General features: G+C 43.0%; 4 protein-coding genes across 5 annotated transcripts; 3 read left to right on the top strand and 1 right to left on the bottom strand.

The window, feature by feature from the left end:
• Window positions 1–2,827: 2,827 nt before the first annotated feature.
• LOC101765471 (alpha-amylase inhibitor 5) lies at window positions 2,828–3,474 on the top strand. The gene has a single exon (XM_004955755.1). It carries the CDS (start codon window positions 2,828–2,830, stop codon window positions 3,269–3,271), a length of 444 nt encoding a protein of 147 aa, XP_004955812.1. The 3' UTR covers window positions 3,272–3,474.
• A 5,212-nt stretch (window positions 3,475–8,686) lies between these two features.
• LOC101760640 (MDIS1-interacting receptor like kinase 2) lies at window positions 8,687–11,643 on the top strand. The gene is made up of 4 exons (XM_022824255.1): window positions 8,687–8,955; window positions 9,145–9,238; window positions 9,527–11,159; window positions 11,288–11,643. Exons 1-4 carry the CDS (start codon window positions 8,687–8,689, stop codon window positions 11,641–11,643), a joined length of 2,352 nt encoding a protein of 783 aa, XP_022679990.1.
• A 309-nt stretch (window positions 11,644–11,952) lies between these two features.
• Window positions 11,953–15,133, bottom strand: LOC101765078. 2 transcript variants are annotated; one of them, XM_004955754.2, is made up of 4 exons: window positions 14,800–15,133; window positions 13,445–13,639; window positions 13,092–13,335; window positions 11,953–12,510 (listed from the first exon to the last, which is right to left on the bottom strand). In XM_004955754.2, exons 2-4 carry the CDS (start codon window positions 13,611–13,613, stop codon window positions 12,165–12,167), a joined length of 759 nt encoding a protein of 252 aa, XP_004955811.1. In that variant the 5' UTR covers window positions 13,614–13,639; window positions 14,800–15,133; the 3' UTR covers window positions 11,953–12,164. The 2 variants fall into 2 exon arrangements, with proteins under 2 accessions (XP_004955811.1, XP_012698873.1); XM_012843419.2 differs by having other exon boundaries at window positions 13,445–13,635.
• An 837-nt stretch (window positions 15,134–15,970) lies between these two features.
• LOC101764658 (pentatricopeptide repeat-containing protein At2g41720) lies at window positions 15,971–23,376 on the top strand. The gene is made up of 11 exons (XM_004955753.2): window positions 15,971–16,424; window positions 17,307–17,479; window positions 17,835–17,940; window positions 18,124–19,233; window positions 19,305–19,410; window positions 19,489–19,693; window positions 20,403–20,535; window positions 21,116–21,220; window positions 21,637–21,757; window positions 22,657–22,847; window positions 22,934–23,376. The coding sequence occupies exons 1-10, from the start codon at window positions 16,044–16,046 to the stop codon at window positions 22,680–22,682; spliced, it is 2,466 nt and encodes an 821-aa protein (XP_004955810.1). The 5' UTR covers window positions 15,971–16,043; the 3' UTR covers window positions 22,683–22,847; window positions 22,934–23,376.
• Window positions 23,377–24,292: the final 916 nt, after the last annotated feature.

The raw sequence follows: 24,292 nt of genomic DNA, 5'->3' as shown, positions 1-24,292 counted from the left end.
ATAACAACTTAAATGATGATTAAGTTAAAAGTTTTAGATAGAAGGAGAACTGACCAGGCATGGCCGCGTTGCCTCTGAGATCCAATATGTGATGTCCGTTGCTCTGATCAATGCGCTTGTTAAGACTTTGAGCGTTGTTTCTTTGCAGAAAGTAGTCGCAGATCCTCTTTCCACAAGTGACGATATTGCCTTGAACTTTAAGGTAAGAGAATCTGCTCCTTCAATCTCAGCCTATTTTTACATACTCCAAGCCTCTCTCTAATATGATGGTCAATTCTTCCTTTGGCTCAGAAGATGACTTGATGCCAATAAATCAAGGTGGGGTGTATCAGGAGGCAACGATTTAAATAGCGATTCATTCATTACTTTGGCTATATTATTATTGGCAGATGTAACTGAACCGAATAAGCTATCTTATGATCATGGTCTGAGCATTGCGTCACTGGTAGGTCATCACTGATTTCTGTTTTGATGGAATCAGAATTAACATGGCATGAAGAAGTTTCCAACCTATCATTGTGCATATCATTTTGAGACCCAGCTCCTTCAGAAGCTTTCAATGGGCTAAGATCAGCAGCAGCACAAGACCGGACCCTCTGCAACTCCTGGAGATACAGCACTCTTCTGAGGAAAGTATTTTAGCATTACGAACTGGAGCTGGCTCGATTTCCATCATATCAGCACCTTTGACATCAGCATCCTGCACCACAGGTGGCTTGGGAGAAGGAATGAGCTCCCCCGGTTCAAAGTTTGCAAAGCGTCCCCCGTCGCTCCGCCCTCCGCCTGCGCTGGCTCCAGCGCCGGTGGCGGCGCCCACGCCGCTCATCCTCAAGGCCCTCGCCCTCAACCTCCAGGGCCACCGCCTCCCCAGCGCTGTGCGCCCTAGACGCCGCCCTCGCCCCGCTGCCGCCGGGCTCGACCAGGCCGCCGCGGATCCGCTTCTTTTTCTCTATTTAAAAGACATTACCTGTATCCGCATCCCGAATTTTAAACCTGCGATTTCGGGTGTAAATTGGCGAGGTGGGATTATACCTGGGTGAGCGGCTTGCAATCCCCACCGCCTCCGGGCACGCGACGCTGCGGCCGCCACTCCGTCTCCATCTCGGCCCTCCCTCCGCTTCCTCGCACTCCGCCGCCATCGACCCCCCTCCGATTCTTCCTCCGCCGCCTTCGCACTCGCCGGCCGCCGCTCCACCGTCCCTCGACTGACCCGACGGACGGCGACCGTGAGGTGCAGGCGGCGCCCCCGCTAGGGGTCCGATGAGGCCGCTGGGGAGGACCGCACCGCCGACCTCCCTAAGGAGCTCCTTGCTCTCGTCTTCAGCCTCCTCAGCTCCGGTGACCGCAAGCGCTGCTCCCTCGTCCGGCGCCAGATCCGTCGCCGCCTCCAGCGCCTCCTTCGCTGAGGTGAGGAGGGGAGAGGACCTCTCTTCACACTCTCCCTCCTCCCCCTCTCCACGGCCATGGCCGAGCCCAGGACGCCGGTCGGGTCCGGGTGCCGTGCTGGCCGCCATGGTGAGGATGAGCGACGGTCGGCGGCGCTACAGTCAGGCGCGAGAGGTGGACGGAGAGGGAGCTACGAGCGAGAGCACATCAGCAGTGACCGGAGGGGAAGGGCGGAGAGGGAGCCGCGGGCGAGAGGAGCAGTGGCAGCAGCCGGACGAGCGGAGAGGAGCCGCGGCAGCGGCAACATCAGATGGGGAAAAAACGGACGGAGAGGGAGCCGCGGCAAGAGGTGGACGGGTGGAGTCACGAGAGGGAGACGGACGGTTCTCGCGGAGGAGCGCAGGCGGCGGACGGGAGGAGATGGAGCCTGGCGGGAGGGAGGAAGCCGCGGCCGTGCCGCCGCAGCAAGCTAGGTGCACCGGCCAGGGCAGAGGCGCCTGCTAGCAGGCAGGCGTCGAAAGGGAGAGAGAGGAAGGGACGGGAGGGAGGCACGCAGGTGGCGGACGGGAGGAGACGGGGCGATGATAGGTGGGACCCACAACGGATGAAAAAATTTTGGCGGAGCGTTATTCAATGGACTGCGGGTTGATTATCAAAAAGTTGAGGGACTTTTTCGTAAAATGACTAAGACGGTTGAAGGATTGAAAGAAACATCCTCTCTTTAATATTAGGTATAGATAGAGACCACGTGGTTCATATCAATGGTGATGGATGTTAGGTTACTATTAATATCCAATAGATAGCTTTAAAGGTTTCCAAGATGGCAAGGAAAATACAAGACACCCCAAAATTCTGTTGCAACAAATAAAGCTCTATCAGCATTTTTTTTTTTGCGAGGGCTATCAGCATTTACTTTGTTTCAGTTTGTATACAGTCTGTTTCTAGAGAAGCTGCTCCATCTTTGCAAATTAAATAAAATAATAAAATTGGGAGTAATACACACGAGTAAAGCTGCTAAATCATTATCATGTTGTGTAGAACATGTAAGTCAAACAGAAAGTTCACACTGAGTGTCGATCACGTACATCATCAGTGCGTGATTTCCAACACCAGCTATAGATGATTACAAAAATGATGATGAAATAAAGTGAAGTTGCTAAACTCCAATCCAGTATAGCTGTAAAGTTTTCCTCATGACGGCAGAAAAAAAAAACACTAGTTGCAGGACATCCCAAACTCTGTTCCAACAAACAGATTAAAGCTCCATTAAATCATCACACAAACATGGTGTCATTCTAATTTCAGTTCCACAAGACTCCATTTCGAAAAAAACGTACACAAATAATTAGTATGTCAATTGCCAGCTTGCTCCTACCTTTACAGTCCTTATCATCTAGCTATGCTGCTCCATCCCTGCGCCAAGAAGTTGAAGCTAGCAACAATGGCGTCTATTAGCTCCTCCAGCTATGTCATCCTCCTCTCGGCCGCCGTTCTTCTCTCCGCCCTCGCCGCCGCCTCCGCCAGCACGAACTGGTGCGAGCCCGGGCTGGTCATCCCTCTCAACCCGCTCCAAAGCTGCCGCACATACCTTGTCCGCCGGACCTGCGGCCCCGGCCGCGGCCCCTTCGTCCCCCTGCCGGCGATCAGGGCGAGGTGCTGCAGGGAGCTGAAGGACATCGTGCCCTACTGCCGGTGCGGCGCGCTGAGAATCATGATGGACGGCATGCCAGCCGGCGGCGGCGTGGTGGCGTCGCCGTCGTGCTCCTGGGCCGCGCAGCTCGACCTCGCCGCGACGCTCGTGTCGGAGGCGGAGTGCAACCTGGTGACCATCCACGGCAGGCCCTTCTGCTACGCGCTCGGCGCCGAAGGAACAACGAGCGGTTAGACTACTGCCGCAGTAATGCAGTGCATGCTCTGTGATGCGGTGCTTAGCTTGATCGAATGAATAAATGTTGCCGTTGTGTGAATTGTGATAGCCGAATAATAAGGGGAACGAGATGCATGCGTTCTGGCGATTTTCTTAGAAATTATTGAACCCGGCTTTGGGAATAAAGATGTCTGGTTGTCCTCAAGGATTTGATCGTACCCATGTACAGGATGCAAGATGATTCTCATAATGCATCGGTCATATTAGCACTATATACGGTATATTTGCTCTTTGAATTTAAGCTGTCTAGCATAAATGATTGGCATCAACAAACATGCATGTTTGTCGTTTTTAATTTATAATTGAATAATTGAAACAGAGAGATCTCTGAAGGGTGCATGTATATACGAAATATTTTGACATGCATGATATCTGGAGCAAAAGTTGAAAACTATCTGCCATGCATCTAGGGCAGACACTGTGACAGCATTAGCACTGCATGGCATCACAACTGTTGACGCCTCTTCTTTTGTGACCCGTACGTGGAAATACCCTGGGTGCTTAGGCTCAGACAGGGTCATAGTCTCGCTGCTTAGCATTGTAACCACATCTGACATGGTGGGTCGATCAGATGCATTCTCTTGCACACACAACAAGGCAATGCTAATACATCTCATCATCTTTAGTGTAGGACCCTCAGCATCTAATGATATGCATCCACAAGTTGAAGTTGAAGCCACAATCCATCTTTCCACAACTGCCATGCCTGCCAAGGAACGATGGCGACACACATAATGGTTAATGGATGAGAAAAATGTAGTTTTGTTAGTGCGCTGTCATGCTCTCCATAAAAGGACGCAAAGCACAAATCCTAAAGCAGTACTCTCAGTGCAGTAATGATGAAAGTCAGTTCATTGATGTCCTTCAAAATTTGCATTTCGTTATTTTAGAATTTGTGACATTAGAGACACAAACTATATATATTCAAATCAAAATAATGAAAAGACTTACATGTCCTAGAAGGTTGATGAAGTCCCCATATTGATGGTTACTTGATGTTCTTTTCCCACTCACAATCTCAAGAATTAGCACACCAAAGCTGAACACATCGGATTTGATAGAGAAGATTGTTAGATTAATGGTCTCGGTGGCCTATTAATAAATCAATTATTCAATTAAATCCCAAAGTCCATTCACATGGTGGTAGTTACATTTGGAATAAAACAACTTTGGAAGTTGAGAGGTCCCTAACCATTATTTACGAGTTGATGACTAGTAACTGACGCAGTGTTTAGTGACTAGTAACTGATGTGGTTTAGAAAGCTGACAACAAATGACTAGGAACGATTACCTGTTGATGGTTGAGGATAATACTAACTTACCATTTGATGGTAGGCCGAATAATGGCAATGAATCTGGACACCCAAAAGGCTTCTGGTGTCTATAAGAGAGGCACTCCTTAGGCTTCCAAGCGTAACATACCAACCACCGAGCTTTCAGTCTACTGCTGTGCTGCCTTTTTGTTATCCCCGTTCCGGCGTTCTGTGTACACATAACACACCAGAAGAGCAGGCCTCCAAAGCTGCACCCTTGCCTGAGACTCTGCACCTGAGGAGTAGAAGGGCGATCAAGTTTTTTTTTAGGGGGGTGCATCTGCGCGACTGCTCGCTGTGCACCTCTTCTTCCTGGAGGGGCAACTGCACGGCGAACATCTGCACGGTATCGACTTTGATTGACTACACCGAATAGGCTCGAAATGTCGAGTAACAGCGCATCTGGTGCCGCCGGTACTAGCCCCGCTGCAGGGTACTTTCTCATGTACTTTCTGGTTCATTACTTGTTTTCTGTTATTTCCATCGCATGCTTTATGTTCATTGTTATAAACACAAATGTTCATGCTCCTACTTATGCTATTTGTTTGTGTCATGTTTTATTTTATATTTCAGATTAAAATAAACCGTAAAATATGCATGGCGAACATCTGCACTTTAGCGACAATATAATGAAAATGGAATTTATGCTGCAGTTTATTTGTTTTGCCGGTGCACTTACAATCTGAATGTGGATTTTGTGTTTTTGCCCCTCGCGTTCTTCTAGAAAGCGCCTAGACCCTTCCATGTCCTCGTCAATGTGCCTTGTCTGCGGAATACGCACTGCTGGTGTACAGTGGACTGTATATGCACGCAATAGACAATTTAGTGTATGGTGGGTGCAATGTTTGCAACTTGTTATACCAAAGTGAAATAACGAAACAACTTCATATACGGTGGAAGCACTTTACTCTAGATCTTTTCTTTGGTACCACCCCTTTCCACAAATCTTGTATGCCAAACTTGCATGTCTCAGTCAAATGTTCAGGTCGGCGTTAAGCGTTGCTCTCTAAAAAAAAAATCCTTCGCCTCCTATGCTACTATTTGAATTTTTCAGTCCCTTCTCTACCCGTGCTGCTAGTTTTCCGTCAAAAATGACACCGGTTTGAAACGTCTTTTTTTTACCTCAGGGAACTGATGAGGTGGGCCTACTATACTTAGCACATGCTAAAGCCCGGCTCCACTGACAACCGACCCAAAATCGACCCAGCCAAATCCCTGGCTCCTCTTCTTGATCATGATCCAATGCTCTGCTGCAGTGCTTCTACCAGAGAGAGCGAGATTTGGACACAAAGACTATATACTGACTCTGGTTTCAAAATAGTCAAGTCTCCTTGTCAGCCACCGTGTTAACATCAAAGGACATTGTTGTCATGTATGCTCGATCCGGCACTGCTTTATTAGTCTTCTAGTTGATCTATCCGTCTTTCTTTATTAACAATTCTTTCGCACCTTTGTGTCACGTACGTGCACAGTATGGCAAAGTCTTATTTTTTTAAAGAGAAAGTCCTATTTTCATCCTCCAACTATCACAAAAGTCTGATTTTCTACAAAACTGGCCATGGATGACCATCCAACTATCAAAACTAGACAAACTTGGCCCTTTGGGTGATTCTATGGGTGGCCATCCTATAAATTGAAAAAGTTTAGGTTTAATAAAAGAAACTCATAACTAATGCATTTGAAATCAGGAAAAATATCAAATTTGTGCCAAAATTTTTTCTGAAAATGTAACATATGTGTTGGTGGTCTATTTGGTGTTATTTGAAACTTATTTGTTCATGTTCCTTGTGTTTTATTATGAGCAATAAAATACTAGGAATAGTAACAAATAAAATGTAAAAAACTCCAAATAGAGTACCAACACATAGGCTATGTTTTTAGAAAAAAAATTTCATATTTTTTTAATTTTAAAATGAATTAATTATGATTTTTTAATTAAATTTAAATTTTAAAATTTCTAGGAAATGCAGAACCATCCTTGAAACAAAAAGGCAAAAATTGCCAATTGGATGGTCCTTTATGTCCGATTTTGATAATTGGATGCTCCTTCTGTAGGTTGGAAATCAGGCTGATAGTTGGAGGGTGAAAAAACAACTTTTTTCTTTTTTTTACCACGGTGTGAACTCCAAAGCATAACACTAGGAACGACTTCCGTGATATTTGTCGGCCTATGTAATTTGTCCAAAACACCAACAAATGTTGTTGTTATTGCAATACCAAATCTCCTTCGTTCTACCTGAGATAGCACAAAAGTACCCATGATTGCGAGCTCTACTACTTCATAAAAACGAATACTGGCCAGTGTGTATATATGGAATAAAGTGGAAGAATGTTATGTGCCTGACATGATGCTCAAAGTGAAAGTTGAAACTCGAGCTCAAATAATCATCTTCGTTGAATACCATCATTTGCGGACAAGAACACATGGACTCGTCCAAATTCTAGAACCCAACGTGCCAAATCCCCCCTTCCTCAACGGCGGTGGTCCACATGCTATGCATGGCTCTTTATGGGTCAGACGAGTGCAACTTTGAAAATAAAATAAAAAATGCATGATAATATCAGGCTGTTGATTGGAAATTTTGCCTATGAATGGCCCTGTAATCCGACCGTGCTGATCGATGTGCTGGACTGTACATGTTGTGACGGTCGGCAGACTGAGAGTCCAGCAGTTGTTGTCCATCAAGCAGGCAGCAGAGTCTTTCGATTGTCCAATTATTATTTCCCCACCTGGTATGCTACTAGGAAACAAGTTGGACTGAAAGCACCCGTGCATGCTTAGGGGGTGTTGTTTCTTTAGTTCCTCCTAAAATTTATCACATCGAATGTTTAGATACTAATTATGAGTATTAAATATAGATTAATTATAAAACCAATTGCACAGATAGAGACTAATTTGCGAGACGAATCTATTAAACCTAATTAGTTCATGATTTGACAATGTGATGCTACAGTAAATATGTGCTTAATGATGGATTAATTAGGCTTAATAGATTCATCTCGTGAATTAGCCTCCATTTGTGTAATTAGTTTTATAATTAGCTCATATTTAGTCCTCCTAATTAGCCTCCGAATATTCGATGTGACATGAATTTTAGTCCGGACTAAAGATCCAAACACCCCTTATATGACTTTGAATCCCATGTGGTAAAGTCTTCTTGTCAGTTACCGCATGCTTGACTTGGAATGAGGTTATCGCTGTCAAGCATGCTTGACTTGGAATGAGGTTGACCCGGCACTATTGAAGTCTTCTAGCTCTTGTTGATCAATCTATATGCTTCCTTTCTCTATCAAGATTTGCGGTAAAGGGAGGAATTAATTTTTACGTACGTAAAATTAAAATCGTAAAATTATAAAAGTGCTTTTCAAGATAAATCTATACACTCAAATGGTTTCCACATGTCCAATCCTAATTTTGAAAAAAGATATGATGTAGATATGGCTAAAGTTTCATTTTTCTATTAACTGCATTATTTCTCAAAACAAGGACACTTTCGTGACCGCAGGGATAGTCTATGCATGCTAGGCTGTCCACACAATGAAAGATAGTGCTTTTTCATACATTTCAGCGCATTTAGGTCAGAATCGAAGTACTTTATATTAGTTGGCTGGCGTGAAGGAAAAATGAAGCTTCCAGTTCAAGAGGAAACGACTAGTATGCACTGTTGAATGGAGCCAAATGCCAACTTGAATGAATTCAATACTTGTAAGTCCTTTGCTTTTCCTTCAGTGTAATATATATGTCCAGGCCACTGTTATCAGATGTCGCTACATATACGCGCAGCACACCATGTATAGCCTCCAATTCCAATTCGACAAAGCGACCATCTCTCGTTCTACGTACCTAGAAAACAAAAAAGAAATCATGGAAACTTTCCACTCAAAGGTGCAACCCACACTAGCGCTAGTTTTTACCTTGTTCCTGGTAGGTTGCCTCTACCTGCACGCTGATGCGGTGACGCATCATGGAGGCGTGTCTCTGCGATCCCAGGAAGAAGCTCTCTTTCAGTGGAAATCCACCCTGCGAAGCTCGGTGGCACTGGACTCATGGCGGCAGGGAATGAGCCCATGCAGCAGCAACTGGACGGGCATCGCGTGCAGCACGGTGCACCGTGGCAACCGCAAATCGCTGGTGGTGACCAGAATCTCCCTGCCGAACTCCAGCATCAATGGCCAGATTGGTGAGCTCAACTTCTCAGCACTCCCATTCCTCACATACATCGATCTCAGCTTCAACAGCCTTCATGGAGAAATCCCACTGTCTGTCACCTCCCTGAATGCACTCTCCTACCTTGATCTCAGTGTCAACTCGCTAACTGGCCAAATACCAGAAAACCTAGGGAACTTGACCAGACTAAGTATGTTGTTCCTTAGCAGCAACCATCTATCAGGTTTCATACCATATTCTGTAGGCAATCTCATCAACTTGTTTTGGCTTGACCTTTCGGATAACCGATTGAGTGGTGGAATCCCAGTCTCCTTGGCGAATCTCACAGAGCTAAACTCAGTTTATCTCCTTAAAAATGAGATCAGTGGATTCCTTCCCCAAGAGATAGGGTTGCTGCCCAATCTGAGCTATCTAGTTTTATTTGGGAACCAAATGAGTGGCCCCGTTCCTTCCAGCTTGGGTAACCTTACTAACCTATTCGACCTTGACCTTTTTGACAACCAGTTTGTGGGCTCAATCCCAGAAGAGCTTGGCACTTTAGTGGGTATCAACACGGTGCATCTATCCTTGAACCAGCTCTCAGGTTCAATTCCTGCAACTCTTGCGAACCTCACAAGCATCACAACGCTAACACTCTTTGGCAACATGCTGTCAGGTCCTCTGCCTCGGGAATTAGCAAATCTTACACACTTAGTTACGCTCTATCTATCAAATAACTCTCTCACGGGGGAGTTGCCCTCTGGTTTCTGCAAAGGAGGGAAACTCCAATGGTTCAACGTTGGTGACAACTTGTTCACGGGCACCATTCCTAAGAGCCTTCAAACATGCAACAGCCTGAAGCAGCTTGGCCTGTCTTTCAACCACCTGATGGGAGATATATCAAATCTTGGGCCATACCCACATCTTATTGAAGTAGGCTTAAGACGAAACAACCTCAGTGGGCAATTGTCAAAAACATGGGCTTTAAGCATCAATTTAACAAAGATGATTATTTCTGAAAACATGATTTCTGGGAGCTTGCCACTGGAGTTATCAAACCTGGTAAACCTGGTGGCACTTTCACTACACACAAACAACTTAACTGGCAACATACCACCAGAATTAGGCAATCTAGGCAACATGTACTCGCTCAACCTATCACGTAACCAATTTTCTGGTCATATACCTTCTGAACTTGGTCGGATGAGAAATTTGCAGTTCCTTGATATATCTCACAATAAGTTTAGCGGGTCGATACCAGAAGAGCTTGGCAGTTGTACTAAACTACAGTGCTTGATGATTGACCACAACAACTTGAGTGGATATTTGCCATTGGCCATTGGTAACCTGGAGAACCTGCAGATTGTATTGGATCTAAGCAGCAACAAGCTCACAGGTGAGCTACCAGCACAGCTCGGGAACTTGGGAATGTTGGAGTTCCTGAACCTCTCACACAATCAGTTCAATGGAAGCATTCCATCCTCCTTCGGTAGAATGATTAGTTTGTCAACACTTGATGTGTCATACAACAATTTGGAAGGACCGGTTCCAGAGGGACGACTATTCCTTGATGCCTCAATAACATGGTTCGTCCACAACAAAGGTCTCTGTGGTAATATCTCGGGCCTGCCAACATGCCCTCCAGCTCCAATAGTGGAATATCACAAAAGAAGAATTCACAGCTTCGTGCTAGCTATTTCTATCCCAGTGTGCATAGCTGTTATCATCATAATTTTTATTATAGTTATAATTATTCCCAAAAGGAAAAGACCACAAAAAACTACGGCCACAGATACAAGAGATGTGCTTTCAGTGTGGAACTTCGACGGGAAACTAGCATTTGAGGATATTAGTAGGGCAACAGAAAACTTCAGTGATAGGTACATCGTTGGCTCAGGAGGGTATGGCACTGTCTACAAAGCTCAGCTTCAAGAGGGGAGATTGGTTGCAGTGAAAAGGCTTCACCAAACTGAAGAGGCGATGAGCGATGAAAAAAGATTTCTTAGTGAAATCAAAGTGTTGACAAAGATCCGGCATAGAAGCATCGTCAAGATGTATGGGTTTTGTTCCCATCCAAGGTACAAATTTCTAGTGTATGATTACATTGAGAGAGGAAACCTTCATGTTATCCTGGGAAATGAGGAACTTGCAAAGGACTTGGACTGGCAGAAGCGAGTTGCTGTTGCAAGGGACGTGGCTCAGGCTATCTACTACTTGCACCATGAATGCGACCCACCAATAATCCATCGTGATATAACAAGTAACAACATCTTGCTAGATGCAGATTTCAATGCTTATGTTTCAGATTTTGGAATAGCAAGGATGCTAAAGCCTGATTCATCCAATTGGAGTGAACTAGCAGGAACATATGGTTATATAGCACCCGGTATGTGCTCAGTTAGTTTCTTCTACAGAGTAAATATATTCTTGTTACCATTTGAAAATATCAAATATAATGCAGTTTGGTTTGATGTTTGATTATATTATTGATTCAGATTTTTTATTTTGATGCAGAGCTTTCTTACACATCAGTGGTGACAACAAAATGCGATGTCTACAGCTTTGGTGTAGTTGTGCTGGAGATTGTTATGGGGAGATACCCCATGGAGCTGCAGTCCCTTGCTGCCACAGGACAGCATCAAGAGCTTGCGATGGAGGATATGTTGGACAAGCGCCCATTAACACCAACAGTTGTGGAGAAGAAAGAAGTTGCTGTTCTTGTGGAAGTGGCATTTGCTTGCCTGCAAACTTCTCCTCAGTTTAGGCCAGAGATGCAGGATGTCTATCAGAAACTGGCTCTGCACAAACCTCCTCCTCCTTTAGCCTCACCATCTCATGCACCTACACCAGAAGAAATAAGAGAAGTCTAAGGTCATCTGTCTTGTGTCAAGCATTCATACTACGTAGTAGCTGTTATAATGAACAGCAACTGTGTTGAATCTTAAACTGCTTACCTGCCCAAAAAAGTTCTTGTGGAATGGAATGCTAAGAAGTTGGGGAGTGGGCAAAGCAAACAGGAAAGGAGACGAAGGCAAAGGAGGTTGTTAAATCCAGCCCAGACACTGCCTTGTTGACAGTCTTTCTTACCGATTTGCTTGTGCTTTTGACATTGCTAATTCCCTGTTATGGGTGAATTGAAATGACAATCAGAGTTTGCTTCGAATGTGGAGATGTTAACATGCAACATGGAAAAGAAAAAATAACAAGACAGTTCTTTCAGATATTAAAACCGCAACAACACAGTATTCTAAGAACACGTAATCCATTCTACACGATGTCATGTTTCCTATACAGTACAGGCTTCAAGTTACAGCAAACTATCAGCTAGCTGTTACTTTTGGGGCAGAACTGTTGTGTACATTTTTCTGCCCGCTAACAGAACATCACTCGTTCACTCCCTTCTTCGGCTTTTGTGATGGCGATGCTTGGACTTCTTCGCATCCTTTTCTTTCTTTTTATCTCGCTTCTCTTTTTTCCCAGACTTCCTTTTCTTTTCCTTCTTGCTCTGTGGTTCAGAGCTCGATCCCCTTCCATCCAACATTTCCTTACACCAATGATCGTCAGGAGACTTGGATCTCAAAAATGAAGGCTTCTCTGGGCCTTGTACTCGACGTTCCCATTTTTCTTCCATACGTATATCAGCACTAGGTCCAATATCATGACCACGAGACGACGAATCAAGGTATGGACCAGGCTCATCCATCCGAGAACCAATGGCCCCACGCCCTCGCTTCACCCTAACAAAATAGCAAGAATACACATGTTACCAACAAAATTGCTGATAGGAAACACAATGAAAGAGGTAAAACATAGAACGGTAAACAGCATATTTAAATATACCACATTATAGGATACAAGCCATCATCAATAGAATAATGTGGTTTTTTATTCTTTACCACGCATAGATAATGTGGTACTCCCACCATCCATCAATGTAAGGCGTATTTTACGAGGACTCAAGGAAGTCTTTAAAAGTAGATTTCGATCATTGATTTCTCTTGCATTATATTGTCAATTGCTACAAAATCAACATCATCCTAAAAGTATTTCGAATACTGATCTATTGATACAAATGTAGTATTTCGAACATACATATAATCTAACTAAGTTGTTGGCCAAAATCTACAAAAGTTTAACTTTTTCAAAACAAAATACACCTTAGATTGACGGACAAAGGGAGTACTATTGAAGGTGTACACAGATTGCATGGTTATTCATATAAGATCACGAGTAAAATAATATTGTTATATGCAGGTGTTACATAAAAAAATAATGGATATTTCTGGCATTAAAGAAAATAATGAATATTCAAACTGACCTAGAATGAAGAAATCTTTCAATTTCATCATCCCTGAGACCATCCTCCTGGTCTGAGTAAGAAATGTTATAAGTAGTCCCTTCTTGTTGAACCCTTGAGCTAGAGCTATGGTTTCTCAATTCACTTTTCCGCTTCTCGCCTCTATAATCATCACGATCTTTACTTCTGCCTTTCATCTTTGACTCCAACTCCAGTTCCTTTTCCCTAGCATGCCACATTTCATTGACCTCCACAACACGGTTTGCTGCAGGACAACAGCGTATTTCAATTCAGATGCACAAAAGATCTACTTGATGCAGGTTCGTCATTCAAGAAACTAACACCAGGGCAATTCAAAGGAGCACAATCCTAACCTTGCTGAACTCCACGAACTGTGGCTGTGAGGAACCGTGAGTTTGGGCGATGCCTTACATTAGGCTTTCGCAGATATGCATGAACACCTTCCCTGTCAGCCTCAGCCTGTAATCTACGTGCCTCTTCAAGTAGTAAAGAGGCAAGACGATTCTCTGTCTCCAGATCCATTGTCTAACTCCAAGTTCAACAACTGACTGTCCAGAAATGAAATATTGAGTAGATAGAAAAATAAGATAACATCAAAGGCAATAAGCAAATAAGTTATTGGCATATTGCTCCAGAGTTATACTTATGATGAAACAGGAAAGTTCTTTAGAGTAAAGAAAAACCCAAAGGACCTAACTTTCTATATTTCAATCGTATAATTGATCTACATTATTTTGCTTGGGCATATGGGCAATGCGTCTTCGGCAATAAAACAAATCTATTACTAGTGTTTGATCAAACTAAGTTGTAAGATTCAAACAGTCTCACTCAAACTAAGTCGTCAGGTGAACCCAGGAAAGCAGAAAGGCACCAGAATGATGTGGCAAAGTTGATGCATGGATCTGGAGCATGAAAGGCAACAGTAGTTGCAAAGGAACAGAACAGTGCAGGATATTGCTCAGTGTAAGCTGTGTTAGCTATGTACTATTGTAAACACCACAAATATGGCTTTACAAATGAATAAATGATCCAAAAATACATGGGATCCAGTTAATCCACAGAGCAAGTCCATAGATATCAGATAATGCTGCAGCACAAGAACAATTTGTGAACAAGCCCGCAGCTTTGCCCAACCTCCTCCCAAACATGGGTGTGAAACAATAGTTTTAATCAACCAATGATTGGGTGGATGCCGGGTGGATGAATTAATAAGTAATTTCCTACAAAACAGATCAACAGGTATGGACAATTGTGCACGCTACACTGAAAAACTAGAATTTATTGGTGCATATTTTGCGGTGTCCTTTCAACCTTCCTAAAATGCACCTAACTAGTAGTAACATCCGAGCCCATAGAGCAAGTCTATCAGATAATGCTGCAGCGCAAGAACAATTTGTAACATCCAGCACGGCAGAGAAAAAGCAGGCAGCTTTAGACCCGACCTCCTCCCAAACATGGGGCTGGCATAACGTGTAGCCGTGGGGATCGAACTGAACCCCCAAAGCAAAATTCAACTTATTCGCAAACTTTGACAGCTTCTACCCGTACCCCCTCCTCGCAGAAAAGGAATTCGCAACGAATTGTGCGAACTGGAGCAGGAAAACTCGGATTTGATCCCTCGCGGGTCGCGCAGCACAGGGAAGATCCCGCAGAACAGGGCGCGCGCAATCCGCCCAAGCACCAAGCAAGGTGGCTAGGGTTTCCTTACCAGGTGGGGAAGAAGCCGATCCAAGCCCGGACGGATCCCCTCCCCGCGCCCGTCCACGAGCGCCGAGGAGTAGGACGACGGCGGCGGCGGCCGCCGCGAGAGACGAACCCCTTCGCGGTGGGGCGAGCAGGCGGCGCGGTCCGCGCCGGCGGAACTAGGCGCGGAGGCACCCTCGGTCCGCGGACGGCGCTCGATGGGGGGCGGCGAAAGGACCGGGGAGACGGGAAGGAAGAGGGGGCGCGCGCTCTTTCGTCGCCGCCGGGGAGAGGATGGGAGGGGAAACGCACGGGAGAAGACTTGTTGCCTTTGTTGGGTGCAGCTGGCTCCGTACCAGACGAGAAAGCCCCGGCCCGTTCCGTTGGGTGCCAGCCCGTTAAAAGGACACGTACTTCAACTGTGCTCTCACTTCTACAGTTCTACTACCTACTAGACGAGAATTTTTTTTTGTACTTCTACTATGCTCTCGCTACTCTACTAGACGAAAAAAAAAATCATTGGTACCTCCCTAACAATCCTCATGAAAAAAGACAGCGTCTACTATTTGTGAGAAAGTTATCTGCCATTGTATTAAAACTTCAGATGTCCTTCATTCAGAATTCACAAATGAGCCTCCCAAATTCAAATCTTAAATCCTTAATCAAATCTTGCACTAGAAAATCCTAGCGCAACAAGCAAAATGTTGGAGGTTATTGGAAGAAACATCTTATTTTATTTGAAAAAACACATGCATATACATAGACTTTGTAAGTCTGAAACTTTAAAGCGACATATGACACAACACTACATGTAGAGACGAGATTAGAGGGAAGGAAGAAATAGAAATTAAAAAAGCTTTGAAAAGTAGGTGGGGGAGAACACGATCACATGAGCATCAAAAGTTGACGCAATGGTTGGTTACTTGAGCCCCTGAGATGTCGAAGCAGAGCTGGCACCATCAAGTGACACATGAAGAGGTGCTGGCCGACTCCACCATGGCGAACACGTAACTATTCAGAAAAATGAATCACTAACTTTATTTTCATGCTTGAACGGGGTTGGTTTGGATATTTGAACTCGTTCCATCTCAGCCCATCCAAAAAGCCCGGCGCGGCCCGGCCCGAGGTTTAATAACAACTATCAAATCACATGGAAAAAGGCTCAGGGCTCAGAAACTGAGATAGTGGCGGCGCCAGCTCCAGAACGCCCACGCTATCCAAAACCCCGCGCATCCGCAACCACAACGGTAAACCCGCGCCGCGCCGCCGATGTCCTCCGCTCCCGCGGCCCCGCCTCCGCCGCCGAGCCCCGACGCGGGCTCCCCGCGCGTCGTCCGCGCGCCGCCTCGGCGGCCCCCGCCCCGCGCGCCCGGCCCGCCGCCGTGGGCGGAGCGGCGGCCCGCCGTGTCCGTCGACCTCGACCGCGGCCGCCGCAGGGCCCGCGTCGAGGTGGACGGCGTCGGCGCCGCGTCGCTCCCCGCGCGGCACCGCCTCCGCGTGGAGGGCACCCGGTGGCAGCGGGACTGGAAGGTGTCGGAGGCCGCCGCGCGCGTGCTCGCGCTGCCCCGCGCCGACGCGCGCGCCGTCGACGACGTGCTCAACTGCTGGGCCGGCCGCTTCGCCCGCCGCAATTTCCCGCTCCTCATCCGCGTATGCCCCCGTTCTCTCTGTGCTTGCGACCTGCTACGTGTTTGATGAAATGACTGCTTGTGCGGATGCTACTATTGGCTAGTACTGTGGCATTCGAATGGCTCGAGGGGAGCAAAACAAAATTAGATCTTTGCCACTAAATTGGTACGATTGGCATGTAAATCTGCCACCCGGCCCACATTCAGTGACTTAGATGGACCCACCCAGGCCAACATTTAGTTTTTTGCAACTAATTTATTGTGAGGGGAGTAGGATGCGACTTAACCAATTTGCTTGACCTTATAATACAGTATTTTATTTAGGTTTGAGTTCTAGTTATTGGCAGTACGGAGTCATTCATGGTTGGGCATATGATTGCTATGACGGATTCTTTGGTTTGTTATTAATATGATAATTAATTTACCAGAGTAGGTTAACTATCTTTGTTCGGTGTCAACTATCTTTTGGTGCTTTATATTAATATATTCAACTACAATAGCGCTGTATCTATTTCCATGTGGCATAGGCAACTCTGCTGATTCTTTGGTTTGTCTATGGAGTTCATAATTGTGTATGCCAGTTCCATTACTTTGCAGTATTTGTACCTAGGTTTCTCAGATGGTCATCTGCAACTTTGTTCATGATTTTCAGTATGTGTCCAAAGCTATTTTGTCCTCAATCAGTCCAGAAAATCTAGTTATTCTCTCAAGAGTCAATTGTCACCATCATTTTTGTGCTCCCAATATTGTTCTATTAGAGAGCGTGTGGTAGAACCCCTTAGTAGCTACTGCATTTGCAAGTCATGGTTCTTATTTTTGTAACAAACCAAAAATCTCCATAAATTCGTTTACACGTTAGCTTGTGCCAGTGATAATGCACTCACACAGTTTGTATCACTTGTAGGAAATCACAATTTCTGGATCCTTGAAACATGCCGTACATGTGTTCCGCTGGATGAAAAACCAGGAGAATTATTGTGCTCGTAATGACATTTATGGCATGATGATAAGGTTACATGCTAGACACAATCAGGTTGATCAGGCACGTGGCCTTTTCTTTGAGATGCAAGAATGGAGGTATGAGTGCTAGATGTCATACTTTCAGCACCTTAAGCAATATTGACCTATTGTTTTCTTTCACCCTTACTAGAAGCCATAGTCATATCAGCCCTAGAATGGCTTTTTGTTTAAACTAAGAACAACAAGTCTGTCATAGGACTTCTACTGCTTTAGCATATTGGTTGGCATTCGTAAAATTCGTGATGTTGTACTGTTATTATGTCTCACCAATAAGGTATCTTGCTTAAAATATAACTTACATGCAGCTTTTGTTTATGTATATTTTTTTTCACTAGTTTGGTGAGATGGCAGCCTTTCCATCATCTGTTCACTCTTGGACTTTTTCATTTTTACATAAATGATATATCCATAGGTGCAAGCCTGATGCTGATACATACAACTCTTTGATCCATGCGCATGCTCGAGCTGGCCAGTGGCGTTGGGCCATCAACATTATGGAAGATATGCAACGTGCTGCTGTAAGTACATCACTAGGATCACTATGAACTATGAAGGCATGGCTATCTAGATTACTGCTTGTAACGATATTCTACATATCTAGCATCTAGAGGCCCCTGGAATATATCATCGTAGAAATAATCTGTCATTATACATTATGGCTGGTTTAGTTCGCTCCTTTAAGAGATACTTTTTTGTTGCAGATACCTCCTACTCGAACTACGTATAATAATGTAATAAATGCATGTGGGGCTGCTGGTAACTGGAAGAAAGCTTTAGAACTTTGTAAGAAGATGACTGAAAATGGCGTAGGACCAGATTTGGTCACACACAACATTGTCTTGTCTGCTTTCAAGAATGGAGCTCAGTATTCAAAAGCCATAGCTTACTTTGAAATTATGAAATCATCTAATGTTGCCCCTGATACATTCACTTTGAATATTGTGATCCATTGCCTTGTAAAGGTTGGGCAGTATGGGGAAGCTATTGAGTTGTTTAACTCAATGAGGGAAAAAAGAACAATATGTCCTCCAGATGTTGTTACATATACTAGCATAATGTATTCTTATTCTGTTTGCGGGCAAGCTGAAAATTGCAAGGCTGTTTTTGATATGATGATTGCTGAAGGTGTCAAGCCTAATATTGTATCCTACAATGCACTTTTGGGTGCTTATGCCTCACATGGTGCGCACAAAGAGGCCTTGGAAACTTTTAAATTACTGAAGCAAAACGGGTTGAGACCTGATATAGTTTCCTACAGCTCCTTACTTAATGCTTATGGTAGATCTGCTCAACCTGAGAAGGCTAGGGACGTCTTTAATGAAATGAGGAAGAATGCATGCAAGCCAAACAAAGTCAGTTACAATGCACTTATTGATGCTTATGGATCCGCTGGAATGTTGAAGGAAGCTGTTAGTTTTCTGCATGAAATGGAGAGAGATGGCATTCAACCGGATGTTGTTTCAATAAGTACCCTGTTAACAGCATGTGGTCGCTGCAGACAACTAGCTAAAATTGACACAATTCTTGCAGCAGCTAAGTCTCGAGGGATCGAACTAAATACAGTTGCTTACAACTCAGGCATTGGAAGCTATTTAAGTTTGGGTGATTATGAGAAAGCTTTGGAGTTGTACACATTAATGAGGGCGAGCAACGTGAAGCCAGATGCTGTAACTTACAATATACTCATTAGTGGATCTTGTAAATTGGGAAGGTACGCAGAATCTCTGAAATTTTTTGAAGACATGATGGACCTGAAGATTCATTTGACCAAGGAAGTCTACTCGTCCGTGATTTGTTCATATGTCAAACAGGTAACTATTGCTGACATTATCTCTCTGGTTCCCTGTGAAGAATTGGTACGCTAACAATGATTTCGATTCAGGGCAAACTAACTGAAGCAGAATCTACTTTTAGTTCTATGAAAGAATCTGGTTGCTTCCCTGATGTTTTGACATATACTGCTATGATTAAAGCCTATAGGGATGATGGTAAGATTCTCTTATGATCAGGAAATGTTTCAATAACTTTAAGTTTTCAACTAATCCTGTGTCTATATGGATCATAAGGGAGCTGGAGGAGAGCATGGGACCTGTTCAAAGAGATGGAAAGTAATGATGTGCAGCCAGATGCCATTGTATGTTCATCCCTCATGGAAGCATTGAATAAGGGAAGTCAACCTGAAATGGTCCTTCAGTTGATGGAATTCATGAAGCAAAAACAGATTCCATTGAACCAAAAGGCTTATTTTGAGATAATAGCTTCATGCAGCATGTATGTTTATCCACTGTCTTAAGTTGCACGTGCATTGTAACTAGGTTTATTATTGTTGAAATAATATTCACTCTCGGCTATTATTTTGACTGTTAAATACATATATACGTTGCTGTAGTGTCACAATGTTGGTTGTTTGTACTATACATTTAGGTGTGGGTAACTTTCTGCCTCGTTATGCACATAGTATTATGCAGGTGAACTTTTAAATTACCATTTGTACTTAATACGTTACCATTTGAGATACTCACTTGTAGCTGCTTGTTGTTTTAGTGTCACCTCGCCAAATATATATAAATAATTAATAAGTATAAATAGAAATAAAGTTGTATATTTATTGAGATAGCAGGATATAATGTTGTGGTGGGTGAGATATCTCTTATTTCTGTTCGATCAAATTTTGAAATTGAGAAAATGATGTTTGAGGCTACTGGGTCTGTCCGTTTGCCTACTCTGTTCAAATGCTAGTTCAGTAATTCAGTTACATCCTTTTCTTTTTACTTGTTGAGCATTTGTTGTTTTATAAAGCGGGCCTCTGCAGTATGCACCTTTTGCTATTATCATCTAGATCATGTCATGTTTTTATCTTGTTTTCATGCATGTTTGATGCAGTGAGTAGTTTGATATTCTATTTTATCTGTTCTATTTCTTTTGAGAGGTTACTAGTGCTGCTAGTTTAACTAATGAGATTTTTGCTGCTCTGCAACAGGCTACGGGAATGGAAAACAGCCAGTGAAATAATCGAACATTTGGATTCATCACTATCATCCATTTCGGTTGGCACACTAAATCATCTTTTGAATTTTCTTGGAAAATGTGGCAAGACAGAGAGCATGATGAAGGTATAATTGGACCCCGTAACGTAGGCGCCATCGTGTGACCTCTTCTTTATAATTTCCAACATCAACATGTGGTGGATTTAACTACCTTGTTGTCATTTTTTTTTAGTACTCAGTCTATACATGCAGTAATTGCATTGGCATAATTGAACTCTTTTCCTGCAAACAGAGAATAATTTAATACTGACATGAGCATTTCAGATAGAGAGATTCCTCATTTCAGAGAAATCACTACCTCTGTGTGATGTTAATTCCTTTGCCGTAGTGGTTTCTTAATAACTCCAATGTGCGACAGCAAGATATAGCTCCATGCATCACCTATTTGCTGTTCTCAACCAAATAAAATGATTTTAGCATTGAGAATACTACTGCCATCTTTACTAGTTTTGAGTCATCACCACTTTCTCTTGTGAATATATTTGATACTTGAGGAACACGCAGACTTGATCAATACACTTTGTGAGAAAAAAACAATTTCAGTAGTGATGCTTTGTCTGTCGATGGTGCATTTCCTGTTGCTGCTTCCCCTTGAACTCTTTGAAGGATAAGACTAAGCTTATTGTCATGATTTTCTATCGTGCAGCTGTTTTATAAGATGGTGACTTCACGTTCTACTGTGGGCCTGTCTACTTATACGGTTCTGTTGAGAAACCTCTTAGTTGTTGGGAAATGGAGAAAGTATATTGAGGTATACAGCACATATTACTGGGCAGCTATATTGTCACATTTGAATAAGAGTTGAGGGGTCCTTCAAAAAAAGATTCCCTTAAAAGATAAGAGAACTACATTAGCTAGATTCTATTTACAATTGCTAAGTTGTGATAAGATGATGGTGTTATTTATTCTGAACGAGAACTCTGCAACCTCTTAGTTGTTGGGAATGGTGAAACCTGCATCCATTATGTCCTGTTGGAAAATTTTGAATTGTGAATTATTAATTCGACATTCTTCCTCCAGCAAACTGTAACATAAGCATTTTAAGCTTGGGGTTGGTTAGTATTTTATTGGAAATATGTATGAAACAGGGGAAAAAGATGGATGATAATTTAAAATTTCTCAAACTTTATCACTTCTCTAATTATTTCCTTTGTTTGGTCCATATAGGTTTTGCACTGGATGGAAGATGCTGGAGTCCATCCAACACTATATATGTATCAAAGTGTACTTCCATATATCTGGAGAGACAACAGCATGGACTATGTTACTCTCATGCAAGAAAAAATAAGTATGGCACCTCCTAATCTAATTATTGTTTGCATAAAAAGTGTTTTATTGTTGTTTAATGTAATAATATCTTCAAATATGATTTATGTTCAATATGTCCAGCTTGGTCTTTGGAGGCAAGATACAAATCCAGTTCATCTCATCTTTTGAAATTTCTCAAACTAAGCTGCTGCAAAATATAATCATTGTTCATGCCTGCAAAGTTGCCATGGTTAAATTATTGATCTTCTTCTTAAACCTTTGTATTTTCACGGATTAATAGTTTTCATATTCTTAATTCATGTTTTATGGAAACTGATAATTTTTATAAAAACTATTTTGAATCAACTTAGTATTATAGTATGCTATAATATACTGATGTAAAAAGAATGGGAGGAAATAAACTGCAACGTGCCACTACTTCAATTAATCCATATATCAAAGGAAAAAACAGTTATACATTTATTTAGCAAATGACTCTTTTGACAAACTAGATTGAGATATAAAAAACGAGATATTTGATTTCCAAAGTCTCGAAGTACCATTGCACTTGATTGGATGTTTGGCTCCGTTTTTGTTCCTTCGAATCTTCAATTGTCTGATATGCTCCTTTGATGTTTGTAAATGTTTGAACTTGAACCACTGGATTTTAAGTGTAGTTGTTTTAGCTTACCCTGCTGTTTGTCATACCTTTTGATTTTGTTTTATTTTACATGATAGTGGAAAATCTCTTTTGGTGCAAGTGCAACATACATTTATGCTGAATTAAAGTAACTTCTGTAGATCTGTTCACAAGTAATGCTTACTCTATATGTTCATCACTATTTTCTTTTTTGTTTCCATTTCTCCATTGACTATGGGAGCACTGCATGTTTTGCATCATGTTTTCCTGGATGACCCATTTGAGCTTGTTCATAACAGATGCATTGAGAGAGAAGGTAACATGAGCTCCATATATTTCTGCATCTGTTTGATATGGAGTACTAGAAGTCCATAACCGAATATGGAAGGCAGCATCAGATTGAAGCTAGCAGCATTCAGGGAGGACAGGATTTTGATTGTGCCGTAGTTGGCATTGAAGCAACTTTCCCATCTTTCGAAAAATGGAGATGGTAAGGTTTTTTTAACATGAAAGAGTTCACAGTTATTCCCTGTTTCCATGTTAAACTGTTGTCTTACCAATATACTACATCTTCAGGACTTGGAGAACTGAGAAAATGACATGTTTCTACAGTTGGTGAGAGGTTGTGGCATCTGAAAAGCATGGCCTCATGAATTATCTCCTATGGCTTCGTTGATTACAGAAATTGGGTTTGTTACCTGTATGGCTTGTCTTGGAGCAATCATGTTACAGTTACTCTAGTAGAGCAGAGTCTTCTTTTCGCCACCCTAGAGTTTACAGTCTTGTATGGTTGTATAGGCCATTGTAGTAGCACTTCTACGACATTCTAATTTGTCAGTGCCTTTCAAGTAATCAGTTTTCCCAACTTGTGTCATATTGGTTTGGGAATAATTTTGTTGTGAATAGTGAAAAGGGGACCATAACATGGACACTGTATGAGGCTTTTTATGATGGTCATATGAACAAATTACTGACATTATGATATAAGAAATTGCAAGCGGGTGGTATGTGTAACATAATTCAACTGCAGGACAAGATTAATTTTCCATTATTAAGCTGTTGAACAAGCAAAAAGGGTAAAAGAAACATGAATGATACAACTGCATGCACAGGGATCAAATGGCATGCGTAATTCAGTTACACACATCAATCAAATGATAAAGAATGCTGTTGCATGTGAACTAGTCAACCAATTAAAAGGTGATGACACGCAGGTAGAAGATCCGAACACATGGTAATTGGTAACCACCAGCTTGAGCCAAAAATAAAAAATAAAACCCCACAACCAAGCGTTTAGCATCTCACAATAGTCTCGCCGAGTCAAAGCAATTGCTAAAGGAACTAAATGTAACTTTTGAGTAGGATGACTGGACCAAGCAGACCTCTGGCAGGTGGCAGCGGCTGCCTGCCTGAGCAGAGTGCAGACGTGATCAGGGGCAGAGCTGAGCCAGCCCAACGCCTAGGGCCACTCGATAGGCCAACTGTGCTGGCCGGGCCTTTATGTTGCAGTGCAAGCATACCTGCTGACTGGTTGGCCTAGGTGCCACCATGACGATGCATGGAATGCTTTCTGTTTGTTAGGTCGAAATCTTCCAGATAAGGACGTTCTCAGAGTGTCTTAGGGGTGTTTGGATGCGAGGTACTAAACTTTAGGAGAGTCACATCGAATGTTCGGACGTTAATTAGGAGGACTAAACATGAGCTAATTATAAAACTAACTGCAGAACCCCTATACTAATTCGCGAGATGAATCTATTAAGCCTAATTAATCCATCATTAGCAAATGGTTATTGTAGCACCACATTGTCAAATCATGGACTAATTAGGTTTAATAGATTCGTCTCGCGAATTAGACTCCATCTGTACAATTAGTTTTGTAATTAGACTATATTTAAAATCCTAATTAGTATCCAAACATCCGATGTGACATGTACT

The sequence above is a fragment of the Setaria italica genome, chromosome II (genome assembly GCF_000263155.2).
Source record: "Setaria italica strain Yugu1 chromosome II, Setaria_italica_v2.0, whole genome shotgun sequence".
Lineage (NCBI taxonomy): Eukaryota > Viridiplantae > Streptophyta > Magnoliopsida > Poales > Poaceae > Setaria > Setaria italica.
The sequence above is the reverse complement of the archived record's forward strand: the minus strand, read 5'-3'. Positions and strand labels throughout refer to the sequence as shown.

Bases quoted from the DNA above. Each gene is read 5' to 3' on its own strand.
- LOC101764658 (XM_004955753.2), top strand. From the start codon at position 16,044: ATGTCCTCCGCTCCCGCGGCCCCGCCTCCGCCGCCGAGCCCCGACGCG. The intron at 19,234-19,304 runs GTAACTATTGCT...ATTTCGATTCAG, and splicing joins TTTGTTCATATGTCAAACAG to GGCAAACTAACTGAAGCAGA. The intron at 19,694-20,402 runs GTATGTTTATCC...GCTCTGCAACAG, and splicing joins ATAATAGCTTCATGCAGCAT to GCTACGGGAATGGAAAACAG.
- LOC101760640 (XM_022824255.1), top strand. From the start codon at position 8,687: ATGAGCCCATGCAGCAGCAACTGGACGGGCATCGCGTGCAGCACGGTG. The intron at 8,956-9,144 runs AGAAAACCTAGG...AGTTTATCTCCT, and splicing joins TCGCTAACTGGCCAAATACC to TAAAAATGAGATCAGTGGAT. The intron at 9,239-9,526 runs GTTCCTTCCAGC...CTCACGGGGGAG, and splicing joins GGAACCAAATGAGTGGCCCC to TTGCCCTCTGGTTTCTGCAA.
- LOC101765471 (XM_004955755.1), top strand. From the start codon at position 2,828: ATGGCGTCTATTAGCTCCTCCAGCTATGTCATCCTCCTCTCGGCCGCC.
- LOC101765078 (XM_004955754.2), bottom strand. From the start codon at position 13,613: ATGGATCTGGAGACAGAGAATCGTCTTGCCTCTTTACTACTTGAAGAG. The intron at 13,336-13,444 runs GTTAGGATTGTG...GTTGTCCTGCAG, and splicing joins AGTTCGTGGAGTTCAGCAAG to CAAACCGTGTTGTGGAGGTC. The intron at 12,511-13,091 runs GTCAGTTTGAAT...CTATTTTGTTAG, and splicing joins GAAAGATTTCTTCATTCTAG to GGTGAAGCGAGGGCGTGGGG.